Consider the following 25,166-nt stretch of genomic DNA (forward strand, 5'->3'; position numbering starts at 1 on the left):
ATAACTGAAGTACCTTGAAGCATTAATGAGCCCCACTGGGTGTTGTTACTGACAAAGCCTCTCCAGGGACTAATTACAGCAGATAATTGGAGGCCATGATTGCACAAACCTCTCAGAGACTCCAAGGCAAAAGAAAAGCCCAAAGTCCTTTGAAAAACCTGCAGTCCTGTGAACATGAAGGAGCCCCCAGGGCCATTGCTGAGCAAGGCTCCCCAGGGACTCCTTCCAGCAGATCCTTGAGACCACTGGGTTGTGGGCTAGGGGGGGATGCTGAGGGCAGGACAAGGGGCTGACAGTGCCCAGCCTGGCTGGGGCTGTGCCAGGAGGCCCCAGTGCCTCAGGACAAGGTGTCTCCTCCCAGCCCTTGGTGGCACAGACCCTGCTGTGCCCCAGGGCACAAAGACTTGGCTTCTCTTTGTCCCCACCTGTCATCACTGCCTCCAGTTCTCTGCTCTGCCTCTGGGGCCTGGGGACACTTTCTCAGTGGTGTTCCTCAGTGGGACCCATTAAAAGTGAAAGAAACTTTGGAGTTGGATTCTGACTTGGAGTTCTGGAGAGGTTTCTTCAACTCCATCTCAGGGACTGATGTGCAGGGCCTGAGCACAAAGCCCCAGAGGCTCATTAAAGTCCTTGTGCTCTGTCTGTGCAGCTGATGAGCTGGGCTGGGCTCCTGGCACAGATCCTGTGCTTTTGAAGAGCTTCAAAAGCACATTTCTCTTGATGAGCAGCTCTTCTGCCAGCCCAGCAGGGCTGGGGCACTGCCTGCCTCTACCCCGGGCACAGCACAGAGGCACAGAGAGCTTCAATCAGTCAGGGCTGGGAAGGTGCTGAGAAGTGCCTGGGGCACAATCACTGCCAGCCCTTGGCACAGGAACCTCTGGCTGCAGGACAATGCAGCTGCAGTTCCTGGATCCATCTCCTAAAGCTGGAACATCCCAATGCCTGCAGACTCTGTGAGTACATTCTCTGATTCTGTCTTGTGCAGAGCAGCCAGGGGTGCCCAGGGCTGTCCTGCAGAGCAGGGTCCTGCAGCCCAGGGCGCTGTGCTGGGGCAGGGACTCTGCTGCCTGCCAGGGACAGCTCTCAGCCAGCCCTGGCAGCTGCTCCCAGCACTGGGGGACAAGATCTGGATGGGAAGAGACAGGTGGTAAGGCTTGGAAATGTTCTCCTTGTGTGGCAAGGATGCTGCATTTTTCAGGGCTTCTCTCAGCATGACATTTAACTCCACAGCATTTCCAAGTAGATTATTCAGGGAGCACAGTGAAACAGGGGCTGCATAAAAGAGAAAATCCTTCTTTATTAATCTGCTGCTCTGTGTTGCTTGGATGGGAAATTGCATGTAGATATTCATGTCTCAGCTCAGGCTGATGAAAAAAAAAATTTTTTTCAGATCTGAATAAACCAGGCAGTGACACAAATCAGTGCAGGGCCCCTCAAAGGCAGCTTCAGTGTTACGTTTCCAGCCTGCTCAGGGTTGGTCTGGTGTTGCCATCAGAGCCTGCAGAGCCAGAGCTGCCCCAGGGCAGTGCCAGAGTTGGGGAGGGTCTGCAGGGTAGAGCTGAGCCCCCAGGGCTGTGCTGGGCTCTGGCAGCACTGGCAGGGCCCAGCCCTGGGCACAGGGAAGCACCTGCTGGCAGGGACAGCTCCAGGCAGCAGAGCCCTGGGCAGGCAGTGGGGGGAATGTGCCCTTAGGCTGTGCTGGGATATTTAAAGTCCTCACCAAACAGAACTATTCAATGATTGCTTTTTTTACAGATCCCTATGCCAAGGGACTGGAAATGTCCAACAGCAGCTCCATCAGCCACTTCCTCCTGCTGGCATTGGCAGACACGCGGCAGCTGCAGCTCCTGCACTTCTGCCTCTTGCTGGCCGTCTCCCTGGCTGCCCTCCTGGGCAACGGCCTCATCATCAGCGCCGTAGCCTGCGGCCACCACCTGCACACGCCCATGTTCTTCTTCCTGCTCAACCTGGCCCTCAGCGACCTGGGCTGCATCTGCACCACTGTCCCCAAAGCCATGCACAATTCCCTCTGGGACACCAGGACCATCTCCTACAATGGATGTGCTGCACAGCTCTTTTTCTTTCTTTTCTGTGGTTTAACAGAGTTTTATCTCCTGACCATCATGTGCTACGACCGCTACGTGTCCATCTGCAAACCCCTGCACTACGGGACCCTCCTGGGCAGCAGAGCTTGTGCCCACATGGCAGCAGCTGCCTGGGCCACTGGCTTTCTTTTTTCACTGCTGCACACAGCCAATACATTTTCCCTGCCCCTGTGCCATGGCAATGCCCTGGGCCAGTTCTTCTGTGAAATCCCCAGATCCTCAAGCTCTCCTGCTCACACTCCAACCTCAGGGAACTTGGGTTCATTGCAGTCAGTACGTGTTTGGTACTTGGTTGTTTTGTGTTCATTGTTTTCTCCTATGTGCAGATCTTCAGGGCTGTGCTGAGGATCCCCTCTGAGCAGGGACGGCACAAAGCCTTTTCCACCTGCCTCCCTCACCTGGCTGTTGTTTCCCTGTTTGTCAGCACTGCAGCATTTGCTCACCTGAAGCCCCCCTCCATCTCCTCTCCATCCCTGGATCTGGCCCTGTCAGTTCTGTATTCGGTGGTGCCTCCAGCCCTGAACCCCCTCATCTACAGCCTGAGGAACCAGGAGCTCAAGGCTGCAGTGTGGAGAATGATGACTGGATGGTTTCAGGAACATTAATCTGCTGGCCAATTTCTGCAAATCACTTGTAATAAAATTCATCCTTGATACATTTTTTAGGATTCATTCCAGAGGTTCTTTTTCTTTGTTATACTCTTTAAAGATTATCCACAAAAGAATGATATTGTTTGTGCCATTTCTCCTTTTGTTTCTCTCCACCTTCCCTGTGGCCACAGACTGTTTCAATGAGGGGCTGTACTCTCAGTGGCTTTAAAGGAATTAAAGGATTTCCCATCAAAGTTCTCTGCATAGATGCCCTTTTGTTGCCTTCTCTGGAGCTGCAGCAGCAATGTCTGTGTGCAGAGCTGGCGCAGATCAGTGCTGGCACAGCAGCTGTGCCCAGCAGCAGCAGCACTTGGTGTTGCCAGTGCTGCTCCCGTGGCCCTGCCCCGCTGCCCTGGTGGCCCTGGTGTTGCTGTAGGGCCTGAGTGCTCTCGGGGCCGGGCACAGCCCTGGGGGTGGCAGTGCCAGGGCTGCAGCAGGGACAGGCCATGGGCACTGCTGGGGCAGCACTGATGCCTCAGGCCAGGCCCTGGGGGCTCCAGGCTCCTTGCGCAGGCTCTCTCAAGAACACGGCCAGGCCAATGCTCAGCACAGAAAACCCCTGTGAGCAGCCCCAGGGTGGCTGTGGGCAGGCTGGGGGCAAACAGCATGGCTGGGGCTCTGCAAGGGCCCTGGGGGAGATGGGAAGGAGCAGCAGAGCAGGGGCTGATCCATCCCCAGTGTTCTGGACAGCCCAGGGCAGCGTCCCAGAGCGTCCTCATGGAGCTGCCAGCAACATCCCCCCTCTGCAGCCCTGGCCTCTCCCCCAGCTCACACAGGTGCCCCATCCTTGCAGGCACAGACACGGCAGCGCTGGCTCAGGAGCCCCTGTTTGCATTGCACAGAGCAGGGGGAGCACCCCCATGCTGTTGGTGTGGGGACATGAACCGGAGGGAGCACAAATGCCATCAGCCCCTGGGGCCAGCAAGGGATGGGGGACATCAGGGAAACCACTCAGCTTTGTCCTGGGCTCTGCAGTCAGCCAGAAAGTTTGTTCCCATCAGCTGGGAGTTTCCTGTCCCTCTTCAGACGCTGTTGCTCAGAGCCAGGGCTGCCTGGCAGCCACCCCCAAACTGCCCTCAGCATTTCCTTGGCTTCACCTTTGCTTTCTTTATATATCCTGGTTCACATTTCCTATTATTGCCCACCCCTGTTCCCTCCCCTGCAAACAGCCCATCCCTGTTTGCCGTTTCCTCTCTGGCCCCACTCCCCATTGCAGTTCCTGACTTGGCACCATGGGAAAGTCCCCTGAGGAGCAGGATCATCCTACAAATGCTCCAGGAATTTTCTGCAGGCTCCTGCAGTGCCTCCTACTGCTCCCTTGCCAGAGGCACCCCAGGCCAGGGGGGCACATCTGGGCTGCTGTGTCTGGCTCTGGGGCTCCCTGTTCTGGGCAAGGAGGAGGAGCTGCAGAGGCTCTGCAGGACTGACAGGATGGGCTTTGGGGCTGGCAGGAGAAGCTGAGGGACCTGGGCTGCTGGAGCTTCTGAAGAGGAGGCCCAGGGCTCATCCTGCAACTGCTCCATGGGTGGTTGTGGAGAGTGCAGTTCAGACCTGGCTGTTAGAAAGAGGGCACAGCCAGATAGATTGATTATGAATGGGCACTGTGTGAGACAAAGGCCCACAGAGGCAGGATATCCTTGAGAAGTGGGAACTTTATGAGAAGTAGCAAAACAGAGCGAAAAAGTAGGACGAGAAATGAGTTTCTGCACGTAGCCAGCTAGCTGCAAAATAGCAAGATAAACTACAGAAATGCCAATTTAGGAGGAGCTGACCTAGGAGCTAACCATTAATGAGCTTGATTTTTGCAATATGCATGAGGTCATTATAGAATGTATTTAACCAGAACTATATGATCAATAAACGAGTTTCGCTGGTGACCTATCTGGTGTCCGTGTTTCCCTTCATCCGACAAATGGTGACTGCCCGACGTGATCCCTGCTTCTCGAATAAAAGAAGTCAGGGGAGAACGTGCCACGGTCGGTGAAGTAGCGTTGGGTCCTTTAGCAGCGGGGACGGCGTCCAACGAGGCGAAAAGCTGGGAGAGGCGCCCCCAAAAGGCATATAGGTGCTTTGGGCCATATGTGTCACTGGAGCCTGAAAAGCTGCAACAGCGCTGACGAATAACAATGGAGAGGCAAGTGACATATGATTTATTTACAAATATCTTAGAAAAGAAAGTGTTAAAGGGAGTAGATCTTAAAAAAGAGCTCCTGGGATTACTAGCATGGGGAGAGTCAAAAGGTTGCTTTGCTAACCCCCACACAGTGCATGAGCTAACTGAATAGAAAAAGCTAGAAGATTTATTGTGGGATGGTGTTTTAGACGATGATAAGACCTTGAAAAAGTTAGCAAAGGCTTGGCGTGTTATTTATAACCTTTTGCTACAGCAAGTAACAGAGAAAAAGGCAGCAGAAAAGGCAGTTGAGGCTGACAGGAAAAATCTAGGATACAGAGGGGAGGATGAGCCGTTAGCCCCAGGAATAGGTCGGGTGTCGATTCCTGTAACTCCATCTGCCCCCCCTGAGGAAGGTAATAGCCAGACAGAGCCAGAAAGGCATGAAGGTAGTAGCCAGACAGAGCCAGAAAAGCCTGAGGGTAATAGCCGGACAGAGCCGGAAAAGCCTCACTTAAGCAGCCAGAGGAAAGCGGTCGTGTGGCCAGAACCCCCAGAACCCCCTCCACCTCTAAAAGAGCTGGAGCCTGATCCTGTCCCTAAGGCGCAGAGCAAGCTGTGGAGGGGATATGGCAAAGCAAAGGAGCGAGGCTTGGAGTAAGGTGGCCCAAGAAGGGTTAACTTTGGGGGATGAGGACATGATCGAGGCTGCAAACTCTATGGCTTATCCAGTTGTTTACAATCCGGTATATGATGATCAAGGGCAGCACATACGAACTGATGCTGGCTATTCCCCCTTAGATTGGAAGCTTTTAACACAGCTGAGGCAGACTGTCAGTCAGTATGGGTTTAAGAGCGAGCCAGTGAAACACATGCTGGACTATCTGTTTAATACACAGTTGCTAATACCAAATGATTTAAGAGGGCTTGTGAAGCTAATGCTTACAGGACATCAGCAGCTACTATTTAATGCTCATTGGCAGGCACAAGTAAATCAGTCACTCGTGATTCAAAGGCAGCCAGGAGATCCACTCCACGGAGTGACTATGGATGAGTTGTTAGGGCAAGGTCCATATATACGGACAGAAGCGCAGCTAATACTGGGTCCAGATAAGATACGGGAAGCTATGAGGTTGGTTAGAAATGCTATGGACAAAGTACAGGATACTTCTGGTGTACCAGCATATATGAGAATAAAACAGGGGAGAGAAGAATCCTTTGGGTCATTTATAATAGGTGTGCCGCAGCGATAGATCGTGCTGGGATTCCTGATTACATGAAAGGGGCAATGTTAAAGCAATGTGCCCTGCAAAATGCTACAGATGCTACAAAGAGAGTATTAGCTACTTTAGGAGCAAATTGGTCCACTGAAGAAGCTTTAGACAGAATGGCTAGTATGCCGGTAGGTTCACAGGCATTTTTAGTAAAAGCTATAGAACAATTAGGAGTAGGGCTACAAAAGCAGGCAGAATCGTCTCAGTCACAAGTTTTAGCCGCCCTTGCGCCTCTTCAGGCTCCGGCACCAGCCACTACCTCTGCTGATCATCCAGGATCATCCATGCGCTGCTATCGATGTGGAAGGAGCGGTCACCTGAGACGAGCCTGTCGTGTTACTGGAGTGTGGTGTCTGCAATGTCAGTCTGGGATGCATAACTCTTCCGCCTGTCGCCGGAGGCCGGGAAACTCCCCGTGGAGCGCGAACAACAGCGACCGTGCCCAGAAACAAGTAGTCGCTGCAGCAACAGCGCCGTCTGCAGACTGCAACCCGCCACAGCAGGGAGCCTGGGGCTTGATTTAACAGCCAACGTAGAAATAACCCTGATGACGACGCGCCCTGCTAAAGTTCCAATGGGTACAAAAGGACATATTCAAATTAATGGAAAAGCTTATGGTGCTTTATTAATTGGACGCTCTTCAGCCTCACTGGCAGGACTGTTTGTATTGCCAGGTGTTATTGATGCTGACTTTCGTGGGGAAATACAAATCATGGTTCATACTTTATTTCCACCACTTAAAATCCCAAAAGGACAGCGGATTGCTAAGTTGGTCCCCCTGCCGCAAATAACTGAGGGAATAACTCCACAACAGGATTTACCTAGGGGGAACCAAGGATTTGGGTCATCTGGACTAACATTACTCACCATGGACTTAAGGGACCGACCAAAAACACAAATTACAATCACATATGCTGGAGAGGAAAAGGTTGTGCAAGGACTATTGGATACAGGAGCAGATACCAGTATTGTATCACCTCAATACTGGCCGAAGCACTGGCCTCTTTTTGCCACAGCGGATACAGTCACTGGTGTAGGAGGTTTTACCTTGGCAAAGAAAACACCTCAGGTTTGGATTCAGGTGGATGGACAAGGACTATCTACAGTTTTGTCGGTAGTTCCTTTACCTTCAACAGTGCAGTGTCTGATTGGAAGGGACATTTTAGCCCAGTTGGGGGTGGTGTTATCCAATGAGCACCCTTTGGGGTAATTAACATTGCTTGGACTTTCCCCATTCCGCTTACCTGGACTACTAATAACCCAGTAACGGTGAAGCAATGGCCATTAAAAGGGGAAAGCTTATACCAGGCACACCAATTGGTGAATGAACAGTATCAACAGGGACACCCTAAATTGTCTACCAGTCCATGGAATACACCAATTTTTGTCCTCAAGAAGAAATCGGGCAAGTATCGCTTACTGCATGATTTAAGTGCTGTAAATGCTCAAATGGAACCTATGGGAGCGTTGCAGCCAGGATTTCCTAATCCGTCCATGTTGCCACAGGACTGGTGTTTGGTAATTATTGATTTAAAGGATTGTTTCTTCACAATTTTGTTGCACCCTCAGGATACCAAACGGTTTGCATTTACCTCACCAGCCATTAACAGAGGTGAACCTGATAAGAGGTTTGAATGGGTTACATTACCACAGGGAATGCGCAATAGCCCTATGTTATGTCAGCTATACGTTGATGCAGCACTACAGCCATTACGAGTTGCCTGGCCCGACACAATTATTTACCATTATATGGATGATATTTTGTTTGCTCAGCCGCACCCTTTTAAGGATGATCAGATTCAGTACATTGAGACTACCTTAAAGCAAGCATCCTTAATAATAGCCCCAGAGAAGGTACAAAAAACATCTCCATGGAAGTATTTAGGCTGGACTATTACTCAAAGCCTAATAAAACCACAGAAACTGGAATTACAGCTGGATATAAAAAACCTTCGTGATGCACAAAACCTTTTAGGGGACTTACAGTGGCTGAAACCTATTGTAGGGATACCAAATACACTCTTAGAATCCCTTCGGCCACTGCTGAAAGGCACAGATCCCGCAGCTGTTTTTACAGTTACACCAGAGCAACGTGTCACCTTAAGCCACATTCTGCGCTGTGTCACAGAAGGGTTTGTTCAGCGTTGCTTGCCAGATGTTCCTCTGACTCTTACAATTTGGCACTCATCGAAACATTTGTTAGGGGCACTTACCCAATTCGAAAGGAACACGGAGGAACTTAGAGTATTAGAATGGTTGTCTCCACCCTTGCAGTTAAGGAAAACAATTAGCACAAAGATGGATCAGCTTGCTGCTTTAATTAAAAAGGGCAGACTACGGATACTAGAAGTCACTGGAACGTCGCCAGCAACTATACATCTGCCAATAGAAAATGAGGACTTAGACTGGTTTTTATTGAATTCCGAGGAGCTGCAGGAAGCTTTGCTGGACTCAAAAGCATGTATTCTTACTGGACCACTTTTTCCAAAACAGTTACAGTGGTTAGGAGAGTGGCAATGGATTACTCGACCTTTACGTCAGGAGCAGCCAGTTCCAAATGGGATTACAGTATTCACAGACGCAGGCAAGAAATCAAGGAGGGCAGCTGTCATGTGGAAAACTGAGGATACATGGCAACATAAAATTTTGGATGCATGCCCAGAGGACAGTCTCCAAACTCTTGAATTGCTTGCAGTTGTATGGGCGTGTGTTACTTTTACAGGTCCTTTAAATGTAGTCACGGACTCTCTTTATGTGGCTGGGGTAGCAGAAAGGTTGGAAGATGCATCGATAAAGCAAGTTACCAATAGACGGCTTTATGAGTTATTGTTACAATTACAGAGAGGATTGCAGATTAGGGAAAATCCTTACTGTATCATTCACATCAGGAGTCATAAATGGGATATTGGTTTAGGGGAAGGTAATGCTAGAGCTGACCGATTAGTTATGACTGCAGATGGACAAGGCAATAATTTTGAAATAGCTCGTGAGATGCATGAGCTTTATCATCAGAATGCAAAAGGGTTGATGAGGAGTTGCACAATCACTGCTCAGGAAGCTAAGGCCATAGTAAGAGCATGCCCTATCTGTAGCTATCAGAATAGTGGGGTAGGCCTGGGATGTGGGGTCAACCCTCGTGGTTTGAAACGAAATGAGATATGGCAAATGGATGTGACACGTTTCAGAGTTTGGCAGGCTTAAATATGTGCATGTAACTATAGACACGTATAGTAAGTATATGTGGGCAACAGCACAGGCAGGAGAAAGAGCATTGCACGTTATACGTCATTTGACTAGTTGTTTTGCTGTGATGGGAGTACCTAGTCAGATAAAGACAGACAATGGCCCTGCCTATGTAGGGAAACACGTCGAGCAATTTTTAAGGTTGTGGAAGGTTAAGCACGTTACAGGAATACCTCATTCTCCTACAGGTCAAGCCATAGTAGAACGAGGCAATCACACACTTAAGGCCTATCTTAAGAAGCATGATGGGATAGGAGACCCTCAGGAGAGGTTAGCTAAAGTGTTATATGTTTTAAATCATTTGTGCATATTTGGAGATGAAAAAGTACCACCAGCTGTTAGGCATGAACGACAACAAGATCAGGAGTTAAATTCAGGGAAAAAGGTCTGGGTTCAGTATGGAGACCCCAAAACAGGTCTTTGGGAAGGACCAGCGGAAGTGATTTATTGGGGTAGAGGTTATGTTTGTGTTTCAACCCCCACAGGGACACTCTGGATACCTGCTAAATGGATCAAGCCTTACATGTCTGGGAAAGAGAATGGTGGAACAATTTAGACAGTAATTATGAGAACCGGCTACAACAAAAGCTTCCACTCGTGCTTCGTGAGGAGCTACAGTATCTCGCCCAGTTCAACAGAGAAGCAAGAGACGTATTGAACAATCCACCGGACAATTGGATTGAATGGATAGTGGATGTTGATTACGAAAATTGTGAACTGTTATCAAAAGTTGCTTGTTGTGCTTGTAATAAACCCTCGTGCTCTGCTTGGATAGCAATACATTGTGGAGGGTGTAATCGAAGATTTTGGTTTGATCAGCTAAATTTGAGACAACTTTGGTGTAACTCGTGTAGTTTTCGTTGGGCGTTAGGACTAAATTGGGTAACTGCATTACAGAATTATACTGGTTTACCAGAAAGACAGAGACTAGCTTTGTATGAGAGTGCAGAACAACTTGCAATAGCATATGTGAGGTGGCATTTGCAACATTGGAAGAAAAGAATAGATGCTGTTAGAACTTCTTATATAATAGCTGCTAGGTGCAGGAGTCAGGTGCCATTAACTCAATCCTCAATATTACCCTTTATAGGAGATCCAGATATAGTGTTAGACAACTGCTTGGAAACGTTGCGCAGCTTGCAAATAAGACGGTTCGGGACAGTAAAGCTCAAAGAGAAAAAGAGAAGGCGCCGTAAAAGAAAAACAGAGGAGGCGCCGGGGAAATGATGAAGCTTGTCAGTGTTGTTTTGTTTTTGCTGCTATACTTTACTGGGATAGGTCAAGTTACCGAGATAACACGGTTCAATTCACCAAGGAATAACATATGGGTTACCATTGCCAATCAAACCAATCATCTCTCTGCTTAAGCCTAGGAGGAATTACTAATCCTTTTCGTACCTGCTTGATAGGGAAACCCTACACCTGCAAAACACCAAATTCCCATCACATCACCAAAACAATCTTAAAATAGAAGAAAATGCAAAAACAGTCCAAGGAAAGTTCATTGCTTCAAGTCCAAACAGCTGAGTTTCAGGAAAAAGTCCAAACTGAAGATGTTCCTCTTTGACAGTGCAGAAAGTCCCTTTTGATCCTGAAACAGGCTTGCAAAAATTTCTGAGCTGCTAGCTCTTTCAACCCTTTTTATTTAATTTTAATTTTTTTTTTTTTTTTTTTTTTTTTGAAAGAGCAGCAGCAGAGAGGAAAGGGGCCACCGAGACCCCAAACAGGCTGGTCCACCAGCCACCGTTTGCAGGGGGCCCTGCACCCCGTGGAAGGAACAGGGACCCCAGACCCGGCTTACAGAATGGTGGGCCAGGTCCCGACGGGGGGAACAACGCCCCCAAACCCAACAGGCGCTGGCCGGGAGGCCCAGGCCCAGGGAACCGAGCCAACCGGCCCAGACCCGGCTCGCGGAGCGGGCTCTGTGTTCTCTCAACCCAGCACACAGCTGCCGATATCCGGGCAGCCCAAGTGACAGACCGCTTCATCCCCGCTGAACCGGTGCAGACCAGCAGCTGGGGAAGAAAAGCTTTCCCAGGGATCAACACCCCAGATCTGGGGGTGCTTTGTCCCCACAGCAGATGAGCGATGCTCACTTTGCACTGTGACTCCTGCCTCTGCAACGCGAACGCAAAGGACGTTCCCTCTTTTTGCCCCTCGGTACCACCCCCTGCGGGCTGGGGACTGGAGGCAGATGGCTCAGGAACCCCCTCCCCCACGCCGCAAGGGCGCGCAGGGGGAGTCAGGCATTCCAACCCCCAGCGGGAAACCCCGAACCAGACCCGGGTCAGCCCGCGAAAAACACCAAGTTTGAAAGCAAGCAGACGGGCTGAGCCTGTGATTAGCTGTCGAGCCACAACCCCCCCATGGAGGGGCAAGCCGGAACCCCCGTCCCCCATCCCAGCTCCCCCCGCAGGGGCAGCCTCGGGACAGCCCAAGAAGCTCGTGGGGGGGTCCAGACTGATCGCAGGCGCGTTGGCCACCGCGGGCGGCTCCGATGACGGTTCCGCTGGGTGACTCTCAATTTCTGCTCCCTCCCCCGGCGCGCCAGGCGGAGGCGATGCCGCCGTGGGGGTCGGCAGGGGTGCGGTTGCCGCGGTCGGAGCCCTCACGGGCTCTGCTGGAGGGTCAGGTGCGGGAGGGACTGGCGTGTACGGCGTGGGACCGACCCCCGCCAGCACCGCTGTGAACGCAATTGCCGGCTGCGATGCAGAAGGAGAAGGGACAGGGGCTGCATGCCCTGACTCCAGGACGGGCTGCCGTCGATCGTCGCTGCTGTTGAGTGTGTCGCCTAGTAACTCGGGCGAAGCCGCGGGAGGTGGTACTTTCGCCCCGGAAATGCTGACAAGCTCTGCTGGAGGCGATGGATCCACCCCCGCCGGAGGGGCTGCAGGGACCGGCCCCTCCTCCAGGGCGGGCAAGACCCAACCCACCTCCCCCGAGTGTAGCAAGAGGGGCGAGGCAGTTTCGTCGGCTCCTGCTCCAAGGTCGCAGAAAAAAACTTCTCTTCTGCCGCGGGCAAAGCGTCGCCCCCCCGTGCCCAGTCGTGGGGGGATGGGAAACTGCAGGCTGTGGTTTTGCACAAATTCCACTCTTCCCAGCTCCAGTGAAAAACGGCCTCTTGAAGATGCAATGTCCTCGAATGAATATTCTATCAATATCAAAACTGAGAAGAGAGTTTTAAATGCTGGAAAACAGTAAGGAGTTCCAAATCCCTCATGGTGCAAAGCATCTTCCAACACCAAGGCCATGCAGTCCCATATGTAGGAATCAAGGGAATATAACAGATCAGGGAAAAAGCCATAATATTTTGTCCATCTGAAAAACTCATAGAAATGTCTCTTCACCATAGGGACTCCACATCGATGACCCCATTTTTGCCAGAGGTTAATAACTCCTTCATCTCCGAAAGAGAATGGAACCTCGACCTCCGTAGGAACCCTCTGCCACATCCTAGCCCACCTTGCACGAAGGGCAGCATTTTTAGGAAGGGCAGTGTAAACAGTACCTTGTGACAGTGTGCTCTGGGATTCAGCAGGCTGCTCTGTGCCGCGAAGACACCCGGACATCTTGTCTCAGAGACTTTCCAAAAGGTTCTCTCTGTGGCCAGCCTCGGCTGTGAACTCTGTCCAATTTCAGGATCTTCAGTTCTTCAGCTCCTGGCTAGAAGCCACTCCTGTGGTCCCTGGTGTAGGTGACCATCAATGCTAAACACTCGGGGTTCACCCAAATGTAGCAATGCTCCTCTGGGCTTACCAAATGAAGAATTCTTCTTCACTCAGGGTCCAATTGTGGTGATTTCTTCACTCGAGGCACCATCTGTCAGTTCTGTCCTCAGTGTTCACCTTTCGTGGTGGTGCTCCTTTTGTCACTCGGAGGTCACCATTTATTACAGCAGTTTTCTGGGGTCCCAGGATGAGGGAAGAGATGAGACAGTAGACTCCATGCATCAGAAGGCTTGATTTATTATTATATGATATATAAATATAAAAACTATACTAAAAGAATAAAGAGAAGGATTTCACTACAAGGCTATGCTAAGAATAGAAAAGAATGTGTAAACTGAAGTCTTCTCAGCCCGAGACGGGCCGAACAGGTGAATTGTGATAGGCTCTTAATTGCAAACAGTCTGATGGGGCCAATCACAGATTTCTCCCCGTTGCATTCCACAGTAGCAGATAAGAATTGTTTACCGTTGTTCCTGAGGCTTCTCAGCTCTCAGGAAAGGAAAATTCCTAAGTAAAGGATTTTTCATAAACTATGTCGGTGACATAGGGGTTTTTGATTTGAGTTGTGTTGGGGTGAGGGGACTTGATGGTAAGATTTTAAAAGCTGTGGCTGGCTTTGTTCCAGTTAGGGTTTTGTAGCCTCTTTTGTTTTCCTATTTGGCAGTTGTTGGGGTTTGGTTTAGTCAGAATGGGGCCAATGAGGAGGCGGCCTGGGGAGGGGAGAAAGGGCTCAGCCCATGGAAGGGTTGCTTGGTTTGGTTTAGATTGGTTTGGTTTGGTTTGGTTTGGTTTGGTTTGGTTTGGTTTGGTTTGGTTTGGTTTGGTTTGGTTTGGTTTGGTTTGGTTTGGTTTGGTTTGGTTTGGTTGAGATGGGGGCCGGGCCCAGGGCCTGCTGTATCTTTGTTGACTGAAAAAAAAAGAGGAGGTTCCTGGGTTTTTTTGTCCTTAAAATATGTGTTTCCCAGAAGCATGTTCAGTATCTCAGTGGTTTAACAGATTGTCAGTTACACACAAAGTTTTGTATTACTTTTTAAAATTCTTCTCATGTCAAACTAGGACAGACATTCAATCAACAAAAAACACTTCTCAAAGCATTGACTTGGCCCATTCAACTTCACAAACTCTAAGCCTGTTCAATGTAATGTTAATCAAAATTTGCAGGAGCACAGAAACAGAAGAAGAAGACACAGAAAGACAGAGGAGCACACACACAGAGCTACCAACTCCTGGATTCCAGCAGTGTTCAGATGGAAATTCCAAGAGGATGCAGGGTCAAGCTGTGTGCTTGCCTTGTGGTCAGCCTTCAATAGCCCTTGATCTTCCTGCGCCCTTCCCCCAGGTGGGACTTGGGCTCATTTGGTCCCTCAGGAGCTGGGCTGGGGCTCCAGAGGTGGCTGTGGAGCATTGCCTGTGCTGTGCCAGGGACTGGCAGACACTGCTGGGCTGGGATGGAGGCTCTGGGGGGATTGGGGTTCCAGGGCAGGCAGGGCTGGGGTTCCAGGGCAGGGAAAGGCTGGACCTGCCCCTTCCTCCCTCACACATGAAATGTTTTGAGCCAACAATCTCCTCCAGTCTCTGACAGTAAGGCAGTGTTGGAGGTGAACCCCAAATTTGGCCATGGGCACCTGGACTAGAAGGAGAGTTCTTTTCTATAAGAAGGAAAGCATGGAGCACCAGTGTTTGGAGAACCTTACCAGGCCAAGGCCAGCCAGACTCTTCAATAATGGTAGATTTTGTCTGGGAGCAGTCTTTGGATATAGGGAATTTTAGAGGGGGAAGCCCAATCTCGGCCATGGGTAACTGGAGAAGCAGGACAATTCTTTCCCATAGGAAGGAGAGCATGGAGTCCTCCCCAGTGTTTTGGGGACAGATGAGAGGTGACCCTCATGCAACCACTGCCAGTCAGACTTGTCCTGGCAATATTCTTATGGGAACAATCTCTGGATATAAGGAAATCTGGAGGTGAAATCCCAATTCTGGCCATGGGTGCCTGTAGGAGAAAGACAGATTTTTTTCCAAGGGAAGGAAAGCATGGAGCCCCAGTGTTTCAGTAGCAGATGAGAAGAGACCATCAACATGCCAAGGTCAGCTGGACCATTCAGGAAGTCCATGGGAGGCCAAACCACCTAGACCTGTTCCATGTACCCTTGCTTCCATGGGGCCCCACAGTGTCACAGGGGTCGCTTTGGTTCCATGGGACCCCGCAGTGTCCCAATGCTTCTTTGATTCCAAGGGGTCCAGCAGTGTCACAATGGACCCTTTGGGTCAATGGGATCCCACAGTGTCACAATGGTCTCTAGGTTCCAGAAAGGTCCAAAGTGTCACAGTGCTCTCCATGGTTTCCCAGGCCCCACAATGACACGTGACTCCACTATTGCATGAGCCGTGCAATGTCACATTGGAACTTTGGACCCTGGGGGTTTGCAGGTCTCAGTGGTCTCCTTTGGCTCCACAGAGTCACAATGGACCATTGATGACAGGAGGCCCTGCAGTGTCACAATGAACCCTTGGTTCAGTGGGGTTCCACAATGTCACCATGTCCCCTCGGTTCCATGCAGCCCTGCAGTGTCACAAAGGCCTCTTGGTTGCGCCAGGCCCCACAGTATCACAATGTCCCTCTTGGTTCTGTGGGGACCTCCAGGGTCACAATGGTCTCACTGGTGCCATGAGGCCTCACAGTTCACAATGCTTTGCCTATTCCATGGGCCCTGGTAGTGTCACAATGGTCTCCATGGTGCCCCACAGTGTCACAAAGGTCCCTTGGTTCCATTAGGCTGTGAAGTGTCACAATGGTCTCTCCCATCAGGTTCCATGAGGCCTTGCGATGTCACAATGGACCTTTGGCACCATTGTGAGACAATGGGGTCTCGCAGTGTCACAAAGGCCCCTTGGTTCCAGGACACCCAAAAGTGTCATAATGGTTTCCACAGTTCCTTGAGGCCCTGCAGAGTCACAATGAACCCTTGGTTGATGGGGTCCATCAGTGTCACAATGATCCCTACATTCCATGGAGCGACAAAGAGTCAGTGGTGTCCCTTTAGTTCCATGAGGCCCAGCAATGTCACAGTGCTCTCCATGATTCCAAGGGACACCCTCAGTGTCACACTGGTCCCTTGGTCTCACAGGGCCCCACAGTGTCACACTGGTCCCTTGGTTCCATGGCCCTGGGCTGCTGCATTCCCCCCTCCCCTTCTCAGCCCGCCCTGCCAGCTCAGAAATGCTCCTTGGGCCTGGGCCTTGGCCAGCAGCCCCTGGGCTCAGCTCCTCTGCAGCTCATCACAAACACTGTCTGCTCCAGGCACTGCTGCTGCCCAAACAGCTCCTGCTTTCTCTACCAGCAGCCCTGGGAACTGTTTTTGTTCCCTCAGTGGCACAACATCCCTGTTCTCCCAGTGCCAAAGAAAGCTGCTGATGCCAAGTGTGGCCAGGATGAACCATTGCTGGGACTGCAGCCCCTCTCGTGGGGCCCTGCACACAGCGCTCCAAAAGGAGCCCTTGGAGCTCTCCTGGGCCAGCGACTCCCTCTGGGTGGGGCCTCTCCCAGCCGGGAACTCTCCCGTTTGCTGCACTCGGGGATCCTGAACAACCACAGAGCCTGGGCTGATCCCCCACTGCTCCAGGCTCAGCCCTTGGCCTGCTGGGGAGATGCCAAAGGATCCACAGGGAGCATTCCCTGCCCTCAGGGGAATTTCTCCCAGGTGCCTTGCACTGACTCTGTGTGTCTGTGTGCACACAGGAGTGCCTGTGCTGGGGAAATGGGGCAGAAATGCTGCTCTCTGAGGGGTCTGAGTGCTTTGGAGAGCTGAGTCAGTCAGGCCTGTAAGTGAGGTTAAGTCATGAGGTCTAAGCAAAGTTAAATGCTGCTGAGAGTTGTTCTTTTGCTAAGTTGTTATGTTTATTATAAGTTATAAGCTAAGTTGAATATTGTTAAAGGTAATTCCTCTGTTAAATTCAAAGTCATAAGATGTAAGTCAGTTTAAATACTAATAACTTCTATTCTTTTGCTAAATTGGGAAGTTGAAGGTATCAGTTAAGGTGAAGGTATTAGTTAAGTCCTATTAAGTTTGAGTTCTGAAACCTTTTAGGCCGTATTCCTTTTATCCTTGCTCTCACTGTGCTGTTGGCACAGTGCTGTTGTCTCTGTGTCAAACCATCCAAGACATGCTCTGTGTCCCCTTGGTTTGATGGGGCCCCACAGGGTCACAATGGCCCATAGATTAGAAGAAGACCTGCAGTGTCATAATGGACCCTAAGTTCTAAAGGCTCTTGGCTCATTTCTGGTTTGATTGCCTGGATTTTGTGAGGTTTTGTTGTTGCTTTGTTTCCTTGCTGTGCCTGAAGTGTCCAGTCAGGAGCAGAGTCACTCCTGCCAAGGAACTTTGTGCTGCTGTCCCTTAATATTAAATCTGGTTTTTGCTGATCCCTTGCTGGGGATTATTTTCAGCGCTCTCAAGCCCTCGTTTGTTACAGGGTGAAGGAGCCCTGGCCCAGGCTCTGGCCCTGGGGGACACGGGGACGCTGCTGGGGGGTCCCTGTCCCCCTGTCCCACCCGCAGAGCCCTGGCCCCCATCCCCGTGTCAGGCTCTGGGGTCGATCTCGTGGAACATCCTCTGGGGGAGGCTGCGGCACCGGGGGCGGGGGGACCCGGGGGGACAGGGGACCCTGCTGGGCACGAGCAGGGTTGGACTGCTCTGGGGGGAACTGTGAGGGGGGAAAGGGCAGAGTGACCTTCCCAGTGACATCAAACATGTCCTGTGATGTGACACAGCCACCTGTGATGTCACAGCCCAGTTTGGGATGTCACACAGCACCCTTGTTATGTCACAGAACCAGGTGATATCACAAATCTGCACAGTGATGTCACAGGAGACTCTGTGGGGTCACAAAATTGCTCTGTGATATAACAGTCTGGTCTGTGATGTCACAGCCTGCTCTCTGGAGTTACACAGCAACCCAGGGATGTCAACACCCACTCTCTGGTGTCACAGAGCCACCCTCTATGATGGCAGAGTCTGCTCTATGGCCTCACACTATGATGTCACAGTCAGCTGTGTGATGTCACAACCCCATCAGTGATGCCATAAAAGCCTCTGAGATGTCATACTGCCACTCTTTAATTTCACATCACACACTGAGACCTCACAGCCTGCTCTATGATGCCATATAGCCATGCCATGATGTCATAGCCTGCTCTGTGATGTCACAGAATCCCCTCTGTGACAATGTACCTGCTCAATGACCTCACAAAACAAACTCTATGATGTCATAGCCCAATCTGGGACCTCACAGCTGCTCTGTGACTCCATGACACAGCCACAGAGGTGCTGCTGTGACACAGCCCCCTCTGGGACATCCCCCAGCCCCTGCCAGTGCTGAGCCCCTGTGAGCTCTGTCTGTGCCCTGCTGGTGTCCCTGAGGTGCCCTGGCAGTGCCCCAGCCCTGCTGGGCTGTGCCCAGGAGTTGCTCCTGCCCAGAGCTGTCTCTCTGCAGCGCTGCCCTTGCCAGGAGCTGCCTCTGGGCCAGGAGCCCAGCCCAGCTCAGCAGCACAGACACAGCACAAGGACTTGAATGACCTTCTGGGGCTTTGGTGCTCTTTGCATCAGACTCAGTCCCTCTGAGTGTGTTCAAAGAACTTCTCAAGAACTGAAAATCAGACTCAAAGTCCAAACTCTCTTTACTTTTACTGGGTCCCACTCATGGACACAACTCATGTGAAAGTGTCCCCAGGTTCCAGGTAGAGCAGAACACTGGAGGCAGTGATGGCAGCTGGGGACAAGCAAGGCAAAGGTGTCTCTGGTGCTGAGCACACCTGGATGTGTTTCAGGAATGCAAAGGGCCAAGGCCTGAGCCCCAGTCCCTGCCAAGGCAGATCCTGTCCCTCCCTCAGTGCTCAGGGCTCTTCCCGGGATGGGCACTGGGATGTGGGGATGGGCAATGCCAAGGGCAGGACCATGGGGCGGCCCCTGCCAGGCTGCTGAGCAGGGACAAGGAGGCAATGAGGCCCCAGGGCTGCCAGGTCACTTGTCCCCTCCTTGTGGCCTCAGGCCCAGGGCCAGCAGCCATGGCCAAAGTGCTACCCAAGTTGGCTCTGTCAGGGCCTGGCAGCTGCTGCCCATCCCTGTGCCCTGTGCAGCCCAGGCTGTCCTACGGTGTCCCTGCCCTGGCCTCTGTCCCTGCAGGCTGTGCTCATCCCCCGGCTGCCCCACCTGGCTGGCCCCTTCCTTTGCTGACAGCTCTGCCTCCTGCCTGCCCACACAAAGCCTTGGGCTGCTCCAGGCTCTTTCTGGGGACGTGCTGCACCACAGCCCTGCCCTGGCAGGGAAATTCATTTCTCCTGCTGTCCACTCTGGGCCTCACCAGCTGCCCTTGGTGCCATTATTTCTTTCTCTGGCTGATTTATACAATGAAGAAAAACTCCAGCCTCTCTGAAACCACCCTTCAATCCCTCCCAGGCTACTCCTGTTCTGTCCTCAGTCTCCGCACCACTCACCCCAGAGCCATCAGCCTGTCCCTGCTGGTTTTGTGATGAGGCCTCCAAACCCCATCTTGGGAGATTTTTGGTTTCTCTCCAAGGTTTGTGAAAAAGGAAAAATAATGGTCAAAGTTATTTTCTCCCAAATCTTGCAGTGACAGATCAGGGTCAATATCTTTAAACTGAATGAGGGTTGATTTACATTTGTCAGAAGGGGGAAATATTTTCCAAGTATGAGAGTGGCAAAAAACTGCAACTGTTTTCTTCCAGAGAAGTGGATGCCCCATCCCAGGAATACTGCAAGAGCAGAAGCTTTGTGCAACCTGACCCAATGAAACCCTCCCCACCCCTGTGACAGAATTCCTGCTGTGTGGGTTCTCTGATGTGCTGGGTGCCCTCACAACACTTCTGGCCAGAATGTCTGCTGAAGGCAGCCAGGCTGCTGCAGGGGCAGTGACCTCACAGCCATCACCATGGCAGCCCTGGCCCTGGGCCTGGCCCTGCCCTTTCCTCTGCCCCTGCCTTGTCTCTGCTGGCATCAAGAATTTTGTCATTAATATCTTGTCCCCAGGGTGCTGGGGCCAATGGCTTCCCAGTCAGGCTCTTGGAGCAGAAGTGGCTTTTCAGAGCCCAGCCTGAAATGAGCCCTGAGGCAGCAGCTCTGCAGTGGTGCCCACCAGGCCAGGGTGCCAAGGGAGGCTTCTGGCCATGCCCTGCCAGCAGCTGCTGCTGCCAAGGTGCCTTTGGTGCCTCAGGCTCTCCCTGGCACAGCTCCCAGCACGGCACTCTGCCCTTGTGCCTGAGGCCTTCCCTGGGCTGGGGCTGGCCTGGGGCTTTCCCTGCAGTGGGACCTGCCCTGCTCATGGCACAGGAAAGGCAGTTCCTGCTGGAGCAGGAGGCTCTGCCTGCAGTGGGCTCCAACAGCTCCACAAGACCCTCTTAACTTCAAAATTGCTTCCTAGAGCAGAATATTCTAATAATTGTCATAGTTCCTGTACTGTGGAGTAAATAACTCTGGTTAAGATCTCTCTGTCTAATCATGATCAGAATCATTCAGAGCTGTATTTAAATAAATTTATCTGGTATTCCACCATTAATCCTGTGGGAGAAATTGCATTAAAGTTCAATTACACCTGTCCAATCTTTGAAACCTTTGACAAATGCTGGGTCTGGAATTGTATCCAGCACCTCCCAGTCTCCTCCCTTAGTAGGAATTTTAGAAGTCCAGGGGCCCTGCAGGGGCTGTTGGGCATCATTTCTGTATCTCATTACTCAGCGGGCGTTTTCTATTAAAGAAATAAAGCTTTTGCCTGAATCACCCACTGTGCCCTTGAAAGGAACCCCTGTGAATATCTGGGACATCCTGGCTCTTTGGCAGCCTAGGGACTCCTGGGATGTCACCATGGAGCCCCCGTGAGTGCCTGTGACAGATCGGTGCCTTTGCAGCCCAAGGTCCCCTGGGATGTCACCATGGAATGGCTGTGACTGCCTGTGACCACACGGCTCTTTACCATCCCCAAAAAGTCCTGGGGGGTCTCCATGGAGCCCCTGACTCTGCCTGTGACATTCCAGCTCTTGAAAAGCCTGGAGACTCTTGGAAAGTCCCGGTGGAACCCCTCTGAGGGCCTGTGACAAATCTGATCCTCAGCAGGCAGCCATCACCAGCCTCCTGTTGCTATGATCAGTTTCCATGGCAACCATCACCAGCCTCCTGTTGCTGTGGTCAGTTTCCATGGCAACCATCAGCAGTCCCCTGTTGCTATGGTCAGTTTCCATGGCAACCATCACCAGTCCCCTGTTGCTATGGTCAGTTTCCATGGCAACCATCACCAGTCCCCTGTTGCTATGGTCAGTTTCCATGGCAGCCATCACCAGCCCCCTGTTGCTATGCTCAGTCCCTTGGAAGCTCCATGGAGACCCCATGCCAGGGGTGGTTGCCATGGACACCAGCTCAGGCCTGCAGCCAGAGCCCGTTGCCATGGCAGCCATTGGCAGTCCCATCCCCAGCTCTTGGGATCCCAGAACCACAGAATTGGCTGAGTTGGGAGGGACCCATCAGGATCCTCGAGTCCAACTGCTGGCCCTGCACAGGACACCCCAACAATGCCAGCCTGGGCCTGGCAGTGCTGTCCAAACGCTGCTGGAGCTCAGAGAGCCCTGGAGCTTCCCTGGGGAGCCTGGGCAGGGCCCCAGCAGCCTCTGGGGAAAAACCTTTCCCTGAGATCCAACCTAAGCCTGTCCCGACTCAGCTGCAGCCGTTCCCTCCCCTCCTGTCCCAGGGCACCAGAGGGAAGAGGTTCCCACAGCCCCAGCCAGGGACCCGCTCCCAAGGCTGGTGCCATGGCCACCAGGGCTGGGACCAACTGGGATTCTTGGTTTCCATGGGCTGGTGTTAAGAATGGAGTTCCTCACTTTCCTGCTCCAGCTAAAACCATGATGCCCTCGCTGCCCTCCCACCTCCCATGGAAAGCACAAGAGGCAAAGATCCCAGGCTGGATATGAACAATTTATTGGCAACAGCAACAAGATGAAGAATAAACAAGAACAGAAACAATATTGATAACAGAAGGGATAAGAAAAATTATTTACAGGGAAAACTACAACATCAACGGCTGGCTCTTCCTGGCCATGTATTTCTTCCTGCCTGGAAGAAATACATGGCCAGGAAGAGAGAGAGAGAGAGAGAGAGTCCCTTTCCTGCCCCTGGCAATGACCTGAGGTGGGAGTGAATGTAATGTCACACCAGGGCCAGACCCTCATGTTCTTCAATCCCACATCATGTCACTGGCAGGGGCAGGAAAAGGTACAGGTGTCTTCTCAGCATGAATCATGGGGAACATGGATCACCAGGGCTCTTCCTAATGTGGTTCCTCATATCGCAGATGAAGCTGGAGCAGTGCATTCAATGCACTGCAGTGGGGGCACTCACAGAGCTTCCCTTACCGGTGCCTCCGTTTGTGTCTGGTCAAGTTAGAGCTACAGGTGAAGGTCATCCCACAGTGGGGACACTCGTAGGGCCTCTCCCCAGTGTGGATGCGCCGGTGGGTGATGAGGTGAGCATTTTCATTGAAGCCCTTCACACAGTCAAGGCAGAGGAAGGGCCTCTCATCTGTGTGAATGCGCTCATGCTGGAGGAGATTGGAGCTGCTCTGAAACCTCTTCCTGCATTGGGAACACTCGTAGGGCCTCTCCCCAGTGTGGATGCGCCAGTGGGTGACGAGGGTGGAGTTTTGCTTGAAGCCCTTCCCGCAGTCAGGGCAGCGGAAGGGCCTCTCATCCGTGTGGATCCGCTCATGCAAAAGGAGATTGGAGCTGGTGTGAAACCTCTTCTGACATGTGGGGCACTTGTAGGGCCTCTCCCCAGTGTGGATGCGTTGGTGGGTGAGGAGGTGGATCTGCAGCTGAAGCCCTTCCCACATTCCCCACACTTGTAGGGCCATTCCCCAGTGTGGATCATCTGGTGGCGGATCAGTTCGCTGCTCTGCCTGAAGCTCTTTCCACACTCCAGGCACTTGTAGGGCTTCTCTTCCATGAGGTTCTGCCGTGGGGATTTGTCCTCCCTGGTCTCCATCCTCAGCTCCTTCCCTGGGGAAGGAAGGACAAGGAGAGGATGGGATTTGTCTCTGTGCCAGAGTGAGAGGGAAGGAGATCCCCACAGTGCATCCCCAGCAGGACGGCATTGGGAGCGGAGTTGTCCTGCAGCCAGGGGCCATGCTGGGCTGGGAGATGGAGCAGGAGAGAGGGGGAAAGGGGCACTGACTTCCTCCTCACCTGCCTGGCTGTCCTGGGTCATCCTCATCTTCCTCGCAGCCACCTCCTCCATCAGGAGAAGGTTTGGGGATGGGAATTTCTGTTTTGGGAGGAAAACAAGGGATGAGTGTCACCAACATAATTTATGAAAATTCCTTTACTTAGGATTTTTCCCTCCTTAGAAGCTGAGAGGCCTCAGCAACAAACTGTAAACAATTCTTATCTGGTGCTGTGGAATGCAGCAGGTAGATCTGTGATTGGTCTCATCTGGTTGTTTCTAATTAATAGCCTATCACAGTCCAGACTGTCTCGGTCAGAGACAAACCTTTGTTATTCATTCTTTTTCTGTTCTTAGAAGCCTTCTGATATAATATTTTCTTCTATTCTTTTAGTATAGCTTTTAATATAATTTATATCATAAAAAAAAAAACCAAGCCTTCAGAACATGGAGTCAACTTTCTCATCTCTTCCCTAATCCTGAGACCCCTGTGAACATTGTCACAGATGAGCACTTGGAGTTTTGTACTGGTTTGAAGGCAAAACTGAGGAAGAGACTAAGCCAGAATTACAATTTAATAAGAAAATTTAGATCAAACACTCACTTGAGCTGATAGAGCCAGGGGCTGGTCAGGGGGCTGGTAGCAGTCCAATTAAATGGTGGCTGCAGTCCTGTTGGAGTGATGAACGTGATTCTGTCGAAGCAGTGATCCTGTAGAAGGGTCTGGTCTTCCTCTGAAGGTCCGGGGGGGGATTATGGAGCTCTTGTCCTCTGGGAATGCAGCAGGCAAGGTGCTCCTGGTGTTACAAGCCTCAGTTTATATCCAGGTAGGAATGTGTTTTGGTTTTGGACTGGGAACAATGCCAGTGCCTCCATGAAAACACATCCACGTAGTGTCTACTGTGAGATGTGACCAGAAACAGAGCAAGCAAACACCAATTTAGGAATAAAAGGAAAAAAAACTTTATTAACACACACACACACACTCACACACACAAAGAACAGAATGGAAATCTTTCAAACACATTTCTCCTCCCCCTCTCAACCCACATTACAACATACAATACGAACTCAAATCTTCCTTCAGTCCCCATCTCCCAGGTTTTAATTCTCAGTTCCATTATCCTTCTTCAAACAATCAATACATTCTATTAAAGAGGAAGGAGTCTTCTCCTTGTGCCATTTCTTGACTAACCCCTTTCCATATTCCATGCTCTCACCATGGAAATGGACCAGAAGATTGCTTTTGGGGTTTCTCTTTTTAAGGATACTTTGGTCAGTTCCACAAAACGACAGTCTCTCCATTTTGGGATAACAAAATCCCCCCCATTTCCCCCGGGGCAAGGGCTTCACGACAGAAATCCTCTCATTTCTGATTTCTGCCCACCACTACTCTTCACTGCCTTTTTTGGGTCTGAGACATTGCTTTCTCCCCAAAACCGCAGTCTCTGTGTTACAATAGAAAGTTAGTCCGTCCACAGCCGAAAAAAAAAAACTGCTCCTCCGTTTATCTCTTCCCAAGTAAATTCTTCTCATTAACTCCACTACTCCCTACTCACACAAACCTCTCATTTCACTTGTCCATTTCTTCTTGTTCTTATCTCTGTCCTCCGGGAGGATCAACGTCTGGAAGGTTTCCATCGTGAAGAAAAAAAAAGTTAAAATCATCTCTAGCTGCTGGACTCTCTTCTCACTCTTGGCCGACTTCCAGGAGCTGCCCGGTGCGTCTTATCTCTTTTCTCTCTTCTCTCTCTCTCTCTCTCTAGGAAGCGGGGTGAGGGGGGGGGAATTTGCTCGGTGCTTTCACTACTTCCACCCCTCCATCCTTTCACT

General features: G+C 51.3%; 1 protein-coding gene and 1 pseudogene across 1 annotated transcript; one reads left to right on the top strand and one right to left on the bottom strand.

Moving 5' to 3' along the window:
- The first annotated feature begins 1,778 nt into the window (after positions 1 to 1,778).
- On the top strand, positions 1,779 to 2,710 carry LOC108963917 (olfactory receptor 14J1). Its single transcript, XM_018925622.3, is given in 2 exon segments — positions 1,779 to 2,310; positions 2,313 to 2,710. Coding segments are annotated over 2 exon segments (930 nt in total).
- Positions 2,711 to 11,905: 9,195 nt separating this feature from the next.
- The window catches only part of LOC127060601 (zinc finger protein 239-like), a 143,021-nt pseudogene continuing 129,760 nt past the window's right edge, over positions 11,906 to 25,166 (bottom strand).

The sequence above is a fragment of the Serinus canaria genome, chromosome 25 (assembly GCF_022539315.1).
Source record: "Serinus canaria isolate serCan28SL12 chromosome 25, serCan2020, whole genome shotgun sequence".
Lineage (NCBI taxonomy): Eukaryota > Metazoa > Chordata > Aves > Passeriformes > Fringillidae > Serinus > Serinus canaria.